We start from the raw sequence: 11,623 nt of genomic DNA, 5'->3' as shown, positions 1-11,623 counted from the left end.
GACATCTATATCAATTGCAACTTTTGACAAGTTTTATGCTTTAATGTCGTAGAATTTGGTAAATGAAGCGGAATAAAGGGTAATGAAATTGAAAGGTTACTCGGAAGAGGCGGTTACAATCAATAGCAAAAGGCAATTATAACCCTGAGCGTGTGTTTGGAATAATTATTGTAGCATTTTGTGATGTGATACATCATATATGTGAAAAAGGCTGAAAAGAATATATGGCAAAATACAAAATACTAATCAAAATGCCCAGACATCCGTGTCCCTCCTTAGCTGGCGATTCGCATTAGCACCATATATTATCAGTCGGAATTTGCGCTCCCCTCAAAAGACGAATTACTTCTAGACAAGTAGAAGCTTTGGTTTTGCTTCTTCAGAGCCACTGCCTTCATCGGCTTCGGATGATTTCTTCAGGTGCTCTTTTGTTCCCCTTTAAAGGTTCATTTTTGTTCATTTCCGTAAGGTTCAGCTTAATCTTTCCTGGGTAAGATTCTTTATTGACAAATTTCCCAGCATCCATTTTCAGCTTTCTCGGTCGTGATTTGTTCTTTTGGAGCTTTCTGTTTGGAATGCTTATGGATCTTGCCTATGTTTATGCAGATAAATTTGAGGCCTTTATCAAGTTCTAGCCTTTCTTGGACTTACTTGCTTGGACTTCACAGCAGAAATTCACCGGCTTGTCAACCGCAGAAATTATTCTATTTCTCGTTCCTTCCTAGTCAATAAAGACTCTTTTGTACTTTTCCTCCTCGTTTTCCTCCATTCAACCACGAACACTGGTGGAAAATCTCGAAAGAAACTCCCCAATTTCACATATTTCCGTCATTTTTAGTTCGAAAAAGGAGAAAAACCCGTCTGGGTTCTAGTATGCGTCCAATTTCATCGATAGTTTTCGCCTTCTTGGCGGCTGCCCTGCTGCTAAGCCACTGCAAGGCAGCTGCTGAGTGGGTGACGTGCTCCGGCATTGTCCCGATGAGGTACCGGAATGATAAGATATCGATCACGGATTTTGGAGGAGTTGGAGATGGAAGGACATTGAACACCAAGGCATTTAGGGAGGCAATTTATCGAATTGAGCATTTGAGGAGGAGGGGTGGCACGCTTCTTTACATACCTCCTGGGGTGTACTTAACTGAGAGCTTTAATCTTACTAGCCACATGACTCTTTACTTGGCTCGAGGTGCTGTTATCAAAGCTGCCACGGTAATCCAACTGTTTTTTGGTTGCTATAGTTAGATACAGTTTTGAATATGATGGTGAACTTTTAATGCAATGATTAAGCTTCACTACCATAGTAGTAGTGTGGTACTTCTTTTGTCATGAAAATTTGAAAGAATTTGTGAAATGTGACATGCATATGCTTATGGGCTCATTATTCTGGTAGGTCCGTATAATGCGGACGGATCAATTTCGATTTCATGCGATTAAGGAAGGAATGATGGTCTGGTTTTAGACTTCAGATTAAATTAGGTTTGACCATGATCCAATTTGGAGCCCTGAACTTTTATTTTATGTAGGGAGGGAAAAGGGTGAGGAGCACGGAGCGGATTATTATTTTAGGTCAGAAAATTAGAGGGGCCAAACATGAGTCGCATTATGCGCGTCATTAGCTTAAATTAGTAGGACATGCATGAAAAGAAGGAACCTTTATTTTGTTATCAAAATGGTACTATTAAAAGACTAAGGATACACGTTAAGGATTACTTGTGGGCCTAGGATGATATAGATGTGGACAATTGTTCCCATGTGCATGGTTATTAAGATGTGGACAACCAAGCCAATCTGACACCTAAGCCAAAGTTTTTTTTTTTTTTTTTTTTAATTCTTCAAGATGGGATGTATATACTATATTGATATGTCCTTGCTGTTGGAGATATGGCATGATGCTACTTCAGTGTTCGTTAACATGGAAGATGATGACTATATACAGTACATAATATTGTTGCTGGTGAGACTGTAAAGCAACCAGCCTTAGCCAGTAGACCCAGGCCCTTTATTTAGTGATTCTGCTATTTCCTTACTGATGGCTGGTTCCAGTAAAATCCACCAGTTTTACTTAGTGGTGTTGTATCATCATACCCATTCAGTTAGTCTGGTGATTCGAATAGAGGCTTTCATTGACAAGATATTTTAGTTTTTAACTGAAAGTTGAAGTTAATAGTATTGGCACTTCAGGGGAAAGGGATATCATCTCCAGTATTATAATTTTAATAATAATTGGTGGTTCCTATTCTCCCTCAAGTTTGCTAACATTTTCGCTAATGCCTATGTCGTCCATATCATGATATACAGTGAAGGTTGTAGCGAAATCCTAAGCTATTATTAATAGTTCAGATCCGATTGCTAGTAGAAAGAATCTATGGATAGATTGTTCCTATTTTAAACAGTAATCCGTTTACATTAATACACACATTTGCTTTAATTGATACTTCAGGATACAAGATATTGGCCTTTAATTGCTCCCTTGCCTTCTTATGGAAGAGGAAGAGAACTACCTGGAGGAAGGTACATGAGCTTTATCCATGGGGATGGACTCCATGACGTGATAATCACTGGTTTGTTACTTTGTAAACCGTCTCTCTTGGTGATCAACTTCTTGGTGAAGATATATTATTTGTAATTACTCCTAGGTGGACATGTGTCTATTAATATTCACATATTAATGTTTGATGACAAAGATTACAGAGTGTCATTTTATTGGCGTTGGTATAACAAATTGTATTTTTCCTACCCTTATTTCTCAGTGCTGTTGGTACAATGAACTGCTTCCCTTTTAGGTGAGAATGGGACCATTGATGGGCAAGGTGAAATATGGTGGAACATGTGGAGGCGTAGGACCCTCCAATTTACTAGGCCAAATCTTATTGAGTTTATGAACTCCAGAGGCATAATTGTATCGAACGTCATCTTCAAGAACTCACCATTTTGGAACATCCATCCCGTGTATTGCAGGTAATATATCTTTGCTTAACCATGCATCCATTAGAGTAGCCACTTCTTATCATCTTTATGGCATCAAATCAAACTAAGAGGAGTTTCAATCATATTTTTAAGCTTGACCTTGCGCACAAAATAAGTTTCTTTTACAAGTCAAAAGAGTTTAGATCTTTTGAATAAAGGTCTCTAGAATAACTGCCTAAAGGTAAATTCTTTCTCTTTGTTTGCTATTTATGCGTTGTTTCTGTCCATAAGCACCTTAAATATGCTGAAAATGGAATCTGATACTTAACTGTGCAACTCTTAAGCTTTCCAAATTTGGTGGTTTGCTTGCAATAGAAGGTCTCGCTTTGACAATTAAATGAGATTATTTCTCTTTCGCGATCAACTCCATTATTTCAACTCTTTGAGGCATAAGGAGAAATAAGCCTAATGATCATTTCAGCAAAGAGTTTGCAACATGAAAATAGTGCAAATGTTATTAAATGATGTCCTGGACAGTAATAACAAAATGTGCATCTGATAGGATTCTGTTTCATCTGTTTGCAGCAATGTTGTTATTAACTATGTCACGATATTGGCTCCAGCTGATTCTCCAAATACTGATGGAATTGATCCAGGTACAGAATCCATTTCAGCAACAGTTGTTGTATAATGCCCCCTTTATTGGTGATGATGTTGATTAAAAGTTCCACTAATACACTTATAAGATTACATTGTTTTCATTATGTGCTAGTCTGCACCAAAATATTGAACATCAGGATCATTGCTGAAATTCTTATCTATCCTGCTGTTAGATGGCATCTTTTTAACAGCATAAGTTCCAGCCTTTGATTTCTAAAGTATGTATCTAGGAGACTATTCCCAATATGCTTGATCTTACATTCACAACTGTTATTGTAGTGTGAAAACCTAAAGAAACAAACAGCAGCAAAGATCTTTTGCTGACGCAATACCTTAATAGGATCTCAATTACAATAGTGAAAGAGTGCAAAATGTCGACTTGCCTCACATATAACTGTGAATTCCATCCTTGAAAATTTTTAATATGACAAAGCATGTTAAAACTTCTAATTCTTACATTTGAATTGCCTCTACAATAATTTTAACATGTTTCATAATCTTGATGTACTTAAAACAGATTCAAGCACCCATGTTTGCATTGAGGACTCGTACATTTCCACTGGAGATGACCTTGTGGCTGTGAAGAGTGGTTGGGACGAATATGGTATTGCTTATGGTCGCCCCAGCCATGGCATCACAATTAGGCGGGTAACTGGATCATCCCCATTTGCTGGAATTGCAATTGGAAGTGAAACCTCTGGAGGCATAGAGGATGTGTTAGCTGAGCACATAAACCTGTACAACATGGGAGTTGGCATCCATTTGAAGACAAACATTGGCCGGGGTGGCGTCATAAGGAACATCACAGTGTCAAATGTCTATATGCAAAATGCCAGGAAAGGGATAAAAATTGCAGGGGATGTAGGAGACCATCCTGACAACAATTACAACCCAAATGCTCTACCAGTTGTTAAGGATGTCACGATAAAGGACGTCTGGGGTGAGGGGGTTCTGCAGGCTGGGCAAATACAAGGTCTGAAGAACTCCCCATTCACGGGGATCTGCCTCTCCAACATCAACCTTCAGGGGAACGTAGGACCAAGAAATCCTCCATGGAAATGCTCTGATGTAAGTGGGGCTGCTGTTCAAGTTAGCCCCTGGCCATGTTCAGAGCTGACCAGCACCTATCAGGCTGGTTCTTGCTCTAATTCGTTCTAAGAACAATGTAACGTTTTTCATTTTTCAACTAAATATAGTATTCTTATGATTTGTTGTACACCTGCATATAAAGGTTAAACATCATCGACTGCCTAAAACTTTCTAATGAACATTAAACCATTTCTGTTGCATCCTTTCCTTGATACCTTTTCTTCATGCAACTCTTGTAATATTTGGGTGAACAAAATCAATTATCCTATGCCTTTTTTGGGTCCTCAAGTAGACTTCCATTCTTCTCTCTAGATAGTCCGCCTCTAATCGGAAACTCACTTATCATATTATAGATAGGACTTATTATTACAAGTCAAGCAGCAAATATGAAATGAAGTAGTAAATTACTAAATTTGTTTAACATGATCCTTCGAAATATATTTTTTTTTTGTTTAACATGAAGAGAGCAGGTCGTGAGCGGAAACCAAACAAAAATTGCAACTTTTGACATGAAAGCAGGGGCAGGCCATAACTCATATCACAATACAAACGCGGGCTGATGGCAGGAACTGGATAGATATCTTCAACAAGATCACGATTTGAAGGAACTAATGACTGAAAATCTGAGCAAAACGGACCCATCCTATCAGATTGATAAAGTGTGATTACAACATATGTTGCAGTAATACATATGCTTCGTGCCTTCCTTACATCTCAGACGGATGCAACTTATTTACAAATATGACAAAACAAACAACAAAATCACTACGATCAGCAGCGCCATACATGCATGCAAGCATGTAAACTCATCAGACAGACATCTACAAAAAACTTTTAACACTAGATCTTAGAAGCGATCCAAGAACTTGCGAATACGTTTCATAAAACTACCCTCTTCCTCTCTCTTTCCCACCCGCTTCTTCATTTCTTCATGATTATCCTCGTCCTCTTCCTCCTCATGATGGCGCAAGTGCTTCTTAAACTTCTCCTCACCAAACCTATGGCTATGCTTTGAAATAAACTTAGAAAACCCATCATCATCCTCCTCGTGATGGTCATCATGGTGGTGGTGATGGAACTTGACCAATTTCGCCGGGATCCGCCGCATGCGGCCGTGATGGAATATAAACGGATCCAACTCATTACTTTCGCCAGTGGACAATATCATATCATTTCCATATGGGACTTTCACGTGCTGTTGTTGTTGTTGTCCGATGGGCTTGAAAAAGGGGTGGTCATGGTGGTGGCGGTGGTGATGTCGGCAGTTGCGGAACCGAAAACTTGAACTGATGGGGAAGTGACGGTTGATCGGACGGAAAGTAGAGACCCTTAACGGAATAGATCCGACGGAGATGGATACAGATTCAGGGATGTCAACGGCGGGCTGATTAGAGCGAGATACATCATCGTTGACTCTGTCGCTGGGGAGATGAAGGACGGAGCTGGCGTCCGAGCCAGCGTGGGAGCGTGTAAGTTCAGGGTCGATGACATCACCCTCTGGGATATCTGATGGTACTCGGGCATGGGAAACTGTGACTAGAAAGAGGAGAACAAGTGTGAAAGTAAAGGCGACGGTGGCGGAGTATCGGGCCATAGATTGAACGGTAAGGCTCGTCGGAAAATCCAGCATGAAAGGTAGATATAGGATGCTTAGGGGCTAGGGGGGATACTGGGCAGTTTGGGCAATTAGTGGATGTTTGACGGTTTGGAGTGATTTTGGAGTTTGGAGAGTGGAAACTGGGCAACGGGCAACGGGGTTTACCGTACACGTGTTATAATCGTGATAGTTGAGTTCGGCTATGTGTCTGGTTTTCCATTACGATGTGAGCTCAATTCTTTTTTTTTTTTTTTTTTGAAAAATGGTTCATACAATTTTTTTACTTTTTGTCCACTACTTCAATAATTTTACCAATTACATGCCTCCTTAGATTGCACAAGTGTCTGGTTATCTTAGTTGAGATAATTGACTTTGAATACAACAAAACAAACATTTCGATTGGCTCCCCCTTTCACTCAGCCAATTGTCTTTCAACGAAAAAATTAGAATTAAATTATTTACCCTAAATTCCAGGTAAACCTCAAAAGCCGGTAACTCTTGAAACCACCCAAGGAACTAATAACCTAACCCTCAACCCCCTTTAATCCACCCAAGGAACTAATAACCTAACCCCCAACCCCCTTTAATCGATGTGAGATTCTTGTGATAAGACCAGGAGGCCTCTGCTATTAAAGGTGTACTAACTCCCAAGACACTCGAAAACACCCAAGGAATAACTCTTGAAACCACCCAAGGAACTAATAACCTAACCCTCAACCCCCTTTAATCGATGTGAGATTCTTGTGATAAGACCAGGAGGCCTCTGCTATTAAAGGTGTACTAACTCCCAAGACACTCGAAAACATCACCACTCGTACAATTGTCTGAGAAAGACCAACATGTACACAAGTAAAATAATCAGATCCATAATTTTACCTACATAATACTTTATGAAGAAAAACACCTGGCTACGGCACAAGCAAAAGTATCTAATGGTGAAGGCTTGGACTGATGTAGGTTTTGGACGCAGACTGCTGGTGTGTAACTTGTAAGCTTTGATTGGTGGGTGGCCTAGAGGAATGGCAACATGACGGGTTTAGGGCCCCATTGCCTACTAGTTGCCCCGCCCCTTATTCTAAGGTTGTAATTAATTAAATTAAATATTATATATATATATATATATATATATATATATTAGCATGTGCATGGGGCGTGGGGGAAAAATTTTTCCCTCCCACCCCGTCCCGTGCCGCTCCGCTCCAACTCACTCTCGTTAACCTCCCATGGGGGTTCTCGTTTCAATTGTCATCTTTAATTGCCAGTGGCGAGGGGAAGACAAAACGCGAGACTGTGTAGGATGGACCAGCTGAGTAATAGTCGAATATAAATAGGTCTTTAACTAGGAAGTTGGTGAGTGTATTTAAAATGTTATCTAAATTAATTATTGTAACATTTTTTTGTGGTAAATTGTATGTGAGATAAAACAAAGTAATCAAAAATATAAAAAGGATAATTAAAAAATGTATTTATAATATAAATAAATATTATTTATTTATAAAAAAAACTGTATCCAGTTGCACCCACTGTATTTTTTTTCCTTCTTTTTTGCGCAAAAGAAGAAGGTTGATGACTTCATGTCAAGCGTAGCGAAGCGAAAGGAAATGAAGGGAAGGAAGGAAAGGAAATCTGGAAGATGTTTCCAAGTTTTTAGTACTTTTCGCTGGGATGCAATGGTGAATATTGCGCTTCAGTGTGGGCCAAAGCCCAAATGGAATAGTCAAAGTCCTGCGGAATGGCCCGAAGGCTTTTATATTAATCCCGACTCTTGCATGGATAGTAACCGAGGAAAAATAAGCTAATCCACTCTTTCATCTTCTTTGCTTATGTAGCTTACAATAGCCATAAGGAAAGAATAGGAGGAAGTGACTGTATAGGACTTGCTGTTTAACACTCTTATGCCCAGCTGGGCCTAGGCATACAGAATTCCTGGTCCTAGGCCATAGACATCTGACTTTTGCTTCTCTCTCTCTCTCTTATATCAATACCCCTTTCATAACTCACAGTTTTTTGTATGAGTGTTTCGATAAATGGACTCTGCGAAGACACTTCAAAAGCCGGCAACTTTTGAAGTGCTCCGCAGCACTTAACTACTGAACCCCCCAAACCCCCATTTTTACGATAATTCATATTCTACACTAAAAGAATGGGTGCAGGAGTCAATGGACCTTTAGATCCGGAAGTTTCTGTTTTAGTCACTAGACTAATCCTATTTATATTATATGAGTTCTTACCTTATCCTTTTTCTTATCCTTATATGAGTTCCTACATTATTCTTATCTTATAGGGAGAGCAAACTCAATTGGACCTATATAATGGGTGAGTCGCCAGGCTAGATAAGACAATTTTTTTATCTAACAAAAATAATTTACACTATCCTATGCAGAGTGGAAGTTAAATTGAACCTGTATGGAGGATGAATCGCTAAATTAGACAAGTATAGATGAGAGCTCTAAAAGGCTCTTCTTAACCATCGGACCAAATTCAATGATTATATCAAGTGAAGACTTCGATGAATCCTATTTTTGGGTTAATCTCGTTCGTCCTATCGTTTTCTATTTTTTTTTTATCAAGACGATAACTATTGTATAATCTATTCTATCCTACATTAGAGGAGAGGGGGAACCTAAAGAGGCTTGTATTGGGGATTAGCAGGTATACAGACCTTACTAAATCAAAGGGGTGCTCTGGTACCACCATTGAATTTTTTTTACTACAGGTGAGAATTGAACCGTTGCCTACAACTCAAGGAAGGACTTAAGTCCCACTTGGTGGCCACTGAGCCACCAAGCTCAAGGAAAACATGAAAAAGTGCATGACATAGTCAATTTTTAACAAACCACTGGGCCAATGGCTCAATGGCCACCAGGGAGGAGCTTAAGTCCCTTCTTGGACCGAACCCTCACCTGCAGCGAAAAAAATCTAAGGGTTGTGTCATAACATTCTCTTGATCTAGTTGGATCTGTATATCCACTAGCCCCCTACCACAGTCTCCTTTAGCTCTCCTCCCCCTAGATTAGGATAGGATAGGTTATACAAATATATCGTTGCTGACAAAAAAAAAGGTCAATTTTTAACAGATGCAGCATATGTGTCCATCGTTCCTGAAGGTTCACGGCCACGATGTGGCCTCAAAAATTTGTGAGGCTCAAATTACAGCATGTAACTCGATTTTCACGTCATGTGTGGAGCCCACAAAAATTTGTTTTGAAGTTACTCTGTGTATAAAAAAAAGTTACGCGACGTGCAAAAAATATTACACGCTGTTGAAAAATGTACAAACCATCACAAACGGTTGCACCTGCCCCTTGTCCGTGTCCATTGGTGAATGTTGAGTACCTCACCTATGTGTGGGTCAGAACTCTGATGATGGACTTGACTGACTGACCATTTTTCATTTTGTGGGAAAAAGAAAAGGAGAGAAATTAATCAATCGTCAATCGACACATGGGAGGACCACGGCACCATGTGACTGAGGAAGCTGTCAGTGGATACACGTGTGCTTTAATGACCTTGTTATCACCGCTCAGACGGTACGGCCAGTCGGCCAACCTCTCCCGGCCGGCCCCCCACCCCCCTCCGCTAACTGCCTTCGTTTCTGACCTCTAGATCCCGCAATCAAGAATCTGAGCAATTTTCAGCTTGTAGTTTTTAATTTCTTGTCTCTCTTTGATTGGTACATTAGCAATAGCAATGGGACTTTAACAAAAATTTATACTAATGAATAACAATGAAAGTAATGTCGATCTAGATACCCTCAAAAAAAAAAAAAAAGAAGTCCATTTAGATGAAATTACACAATTTGCCTGATTTCTTTTTATTTTACTATAAATGCAAGGTTACCTCTTTAGTTCAGTGCGTGTCTGTGTGTGTGTTTATAAGATTTAATTCGGTATATATCTCTTTTAGTTTGGCCCCAAATCTCACCTGCATTTGAAGGTTAAGTAGAATTTCTTTACTTATAAATCCTTGGGAAACAAGAATCCTGTGTTCATAAAACTATAAATTTCAAGCTCAAACTCGCTTAACATACTAATCTGATTGTAAGAAAAGTACATTTGAAGAAACTTTGAAGCTCTGTTCATTTGTTGCCTGCATCCATAACCTCATTCAAAAGTCTGTACATGCTTTCAAAAGCAGATCATTACGCGATCTCTGAGTTCTTGCTACCAAATTCAATCTGGGAGCATATACGTTGATTGAATTTAAAGGCCGCTAAGTTTTGGCTACATCATGTTAATGCTCAGATCATTCGGAAGCTGTGATTTAACAGTATTTTTCTCTTCTGAAGAGATATTTGTCATTTTCTTTCTTAAAGTCGAGGTTTTGATTAACCAGACCAGATGAGCCTGTACATCTTCTGCAGGATTTCTCTAAGAACCGCTCATTGCATTTTGTCCTTTGTAGCCTGTTCACGGAGACGGATGAATACCGCCTCAGCGATCCATTGGATTAATCACTGAGGCAGCCAAGTTTGAACAGGTCCACCATGTTTGTTTAAAGAACAGGGTTGTAATTACTTTGCGTAGTATATATATGTGCATATATCTGCAGATACAAGTACTAAAAGAGCCTCGCGCTTTCCTCGAATGTCAGTAGTTGACTTTTCTACCATAATCACAATTAACTCGCACTAAAGCAAAACCCTAGGCAACAAAGCTCCAGTTTAAGATATTGTTAACTAAAGCATTATCTCCAGTATCGTCTAAACCCTACCCTAAGAAGGGACAAAAAAAGACGTTAAAGCATTTGATTAATTATATTATCGCAAAAGTGTCCCACTGGAATATATATTATGTTGTCAAAGTTGTCACTTGAATGACTTGGCCCCCCACCAAAAAAAAAAAAAATGTTGCCACTTGAATGTCTTCTTCTTTGTGATGCATCTTGCAGGGAAAATGAACATGATCTGCATCTTTCCAATCAGCCCAAATGCCATAGGATTAAAGTCTTTAACCGAAGAATAAGCTGTTCAAGTCTTGCATGATGAACATATATAGTCAATCGCATTCTGGCGGTGGCATATTTTGCTCGAGTTGTGTGGCTGGCATGAATAGGAATCTATTCGAGTATAACAACAGAGAAAAATAAAACTTTTGATGCATTATGCAATCAATCCTGATCAGTATAATCTCCATATACATGATTGCAGTTCTTGGTACCATTTTTTTTTAAAGGTGGCTAGAGTAACTAATAATTTCTTTGGGCTAGAAATGCTTATGCAATCAAGATTCCATGATTGTCTTGGCAAAAGTTTTCCTTTTCATTTTAATTTTGCTTTCTAGTTCGGCTTTTAAATGTCTAAGAGGGTAATTTTTCTTTACCCTAGTCGTGAACAGTTGGCACCTGGCATCACATTCCTGTATAAATAGC

The 11,623-nt window shown here is 39.2% G+C and overlaps 1 protein-coding gene across 2 annotated transcripts; it reads left to right on the top strand.

Moving 5' to 3' along the window:
* Positions 1-229: 229 nt before the first annotated feature.
* Positions 230-4,856, top strand: LOC113703718 (probable polygalacturonase). 2 transcript variants are annotated; one of them, XM_027225173.2, is made up of 6 exons: positions 230-420; positions 607-1,209; positions 2,441-2,561; positions 2,784-2,958; positions 3,493-3,563; positions 4,085-4,856. In XM_027225173.2, exons 2-6 carry the CDS (start codon positions 874-876, stop codon positions 4,723-4,725), a joined length of 1,344 nt encoding a protein of 447 aa, XP_027080974.1. In that variant the 5' UTR covers positions 230-420; positions 607-873; the 3' UTR covers positions 4,726-4,856. The 2 variants fall into 2 exon arrangements, with proteins under 2 accessions (XP_027080974.1, XP_071916773.1); XM_072060672.1 differs by lacking the exons at positions 230-420; positions 607-1,209 and adding an exon at positions 1,805-1,954.
* Positions 4,857-11,623: the final 6,767 nt, after the last annotated feature.

Source organism: Coffea arabica, chromosome 8e (assembly GCF_036785885.1).
Source record: "Coffea arabica cultivar ET-39 chromosome 8e, Coffea Arabica ET-39 HiFi, whole genome shotgun sequence".
Taxonomy (NCBI): domain Eukaryota; kingdom Viridiplantae; phylum Streptophyta; class Magnoliopsida; order Gentianales; family Rubiaceae; genus Coffea; species Coffea arabica.
Note: the sequence above shows the minus strand (reverse complement) of the source record. Positions and strands in the feature narration are given on the sequence as shown.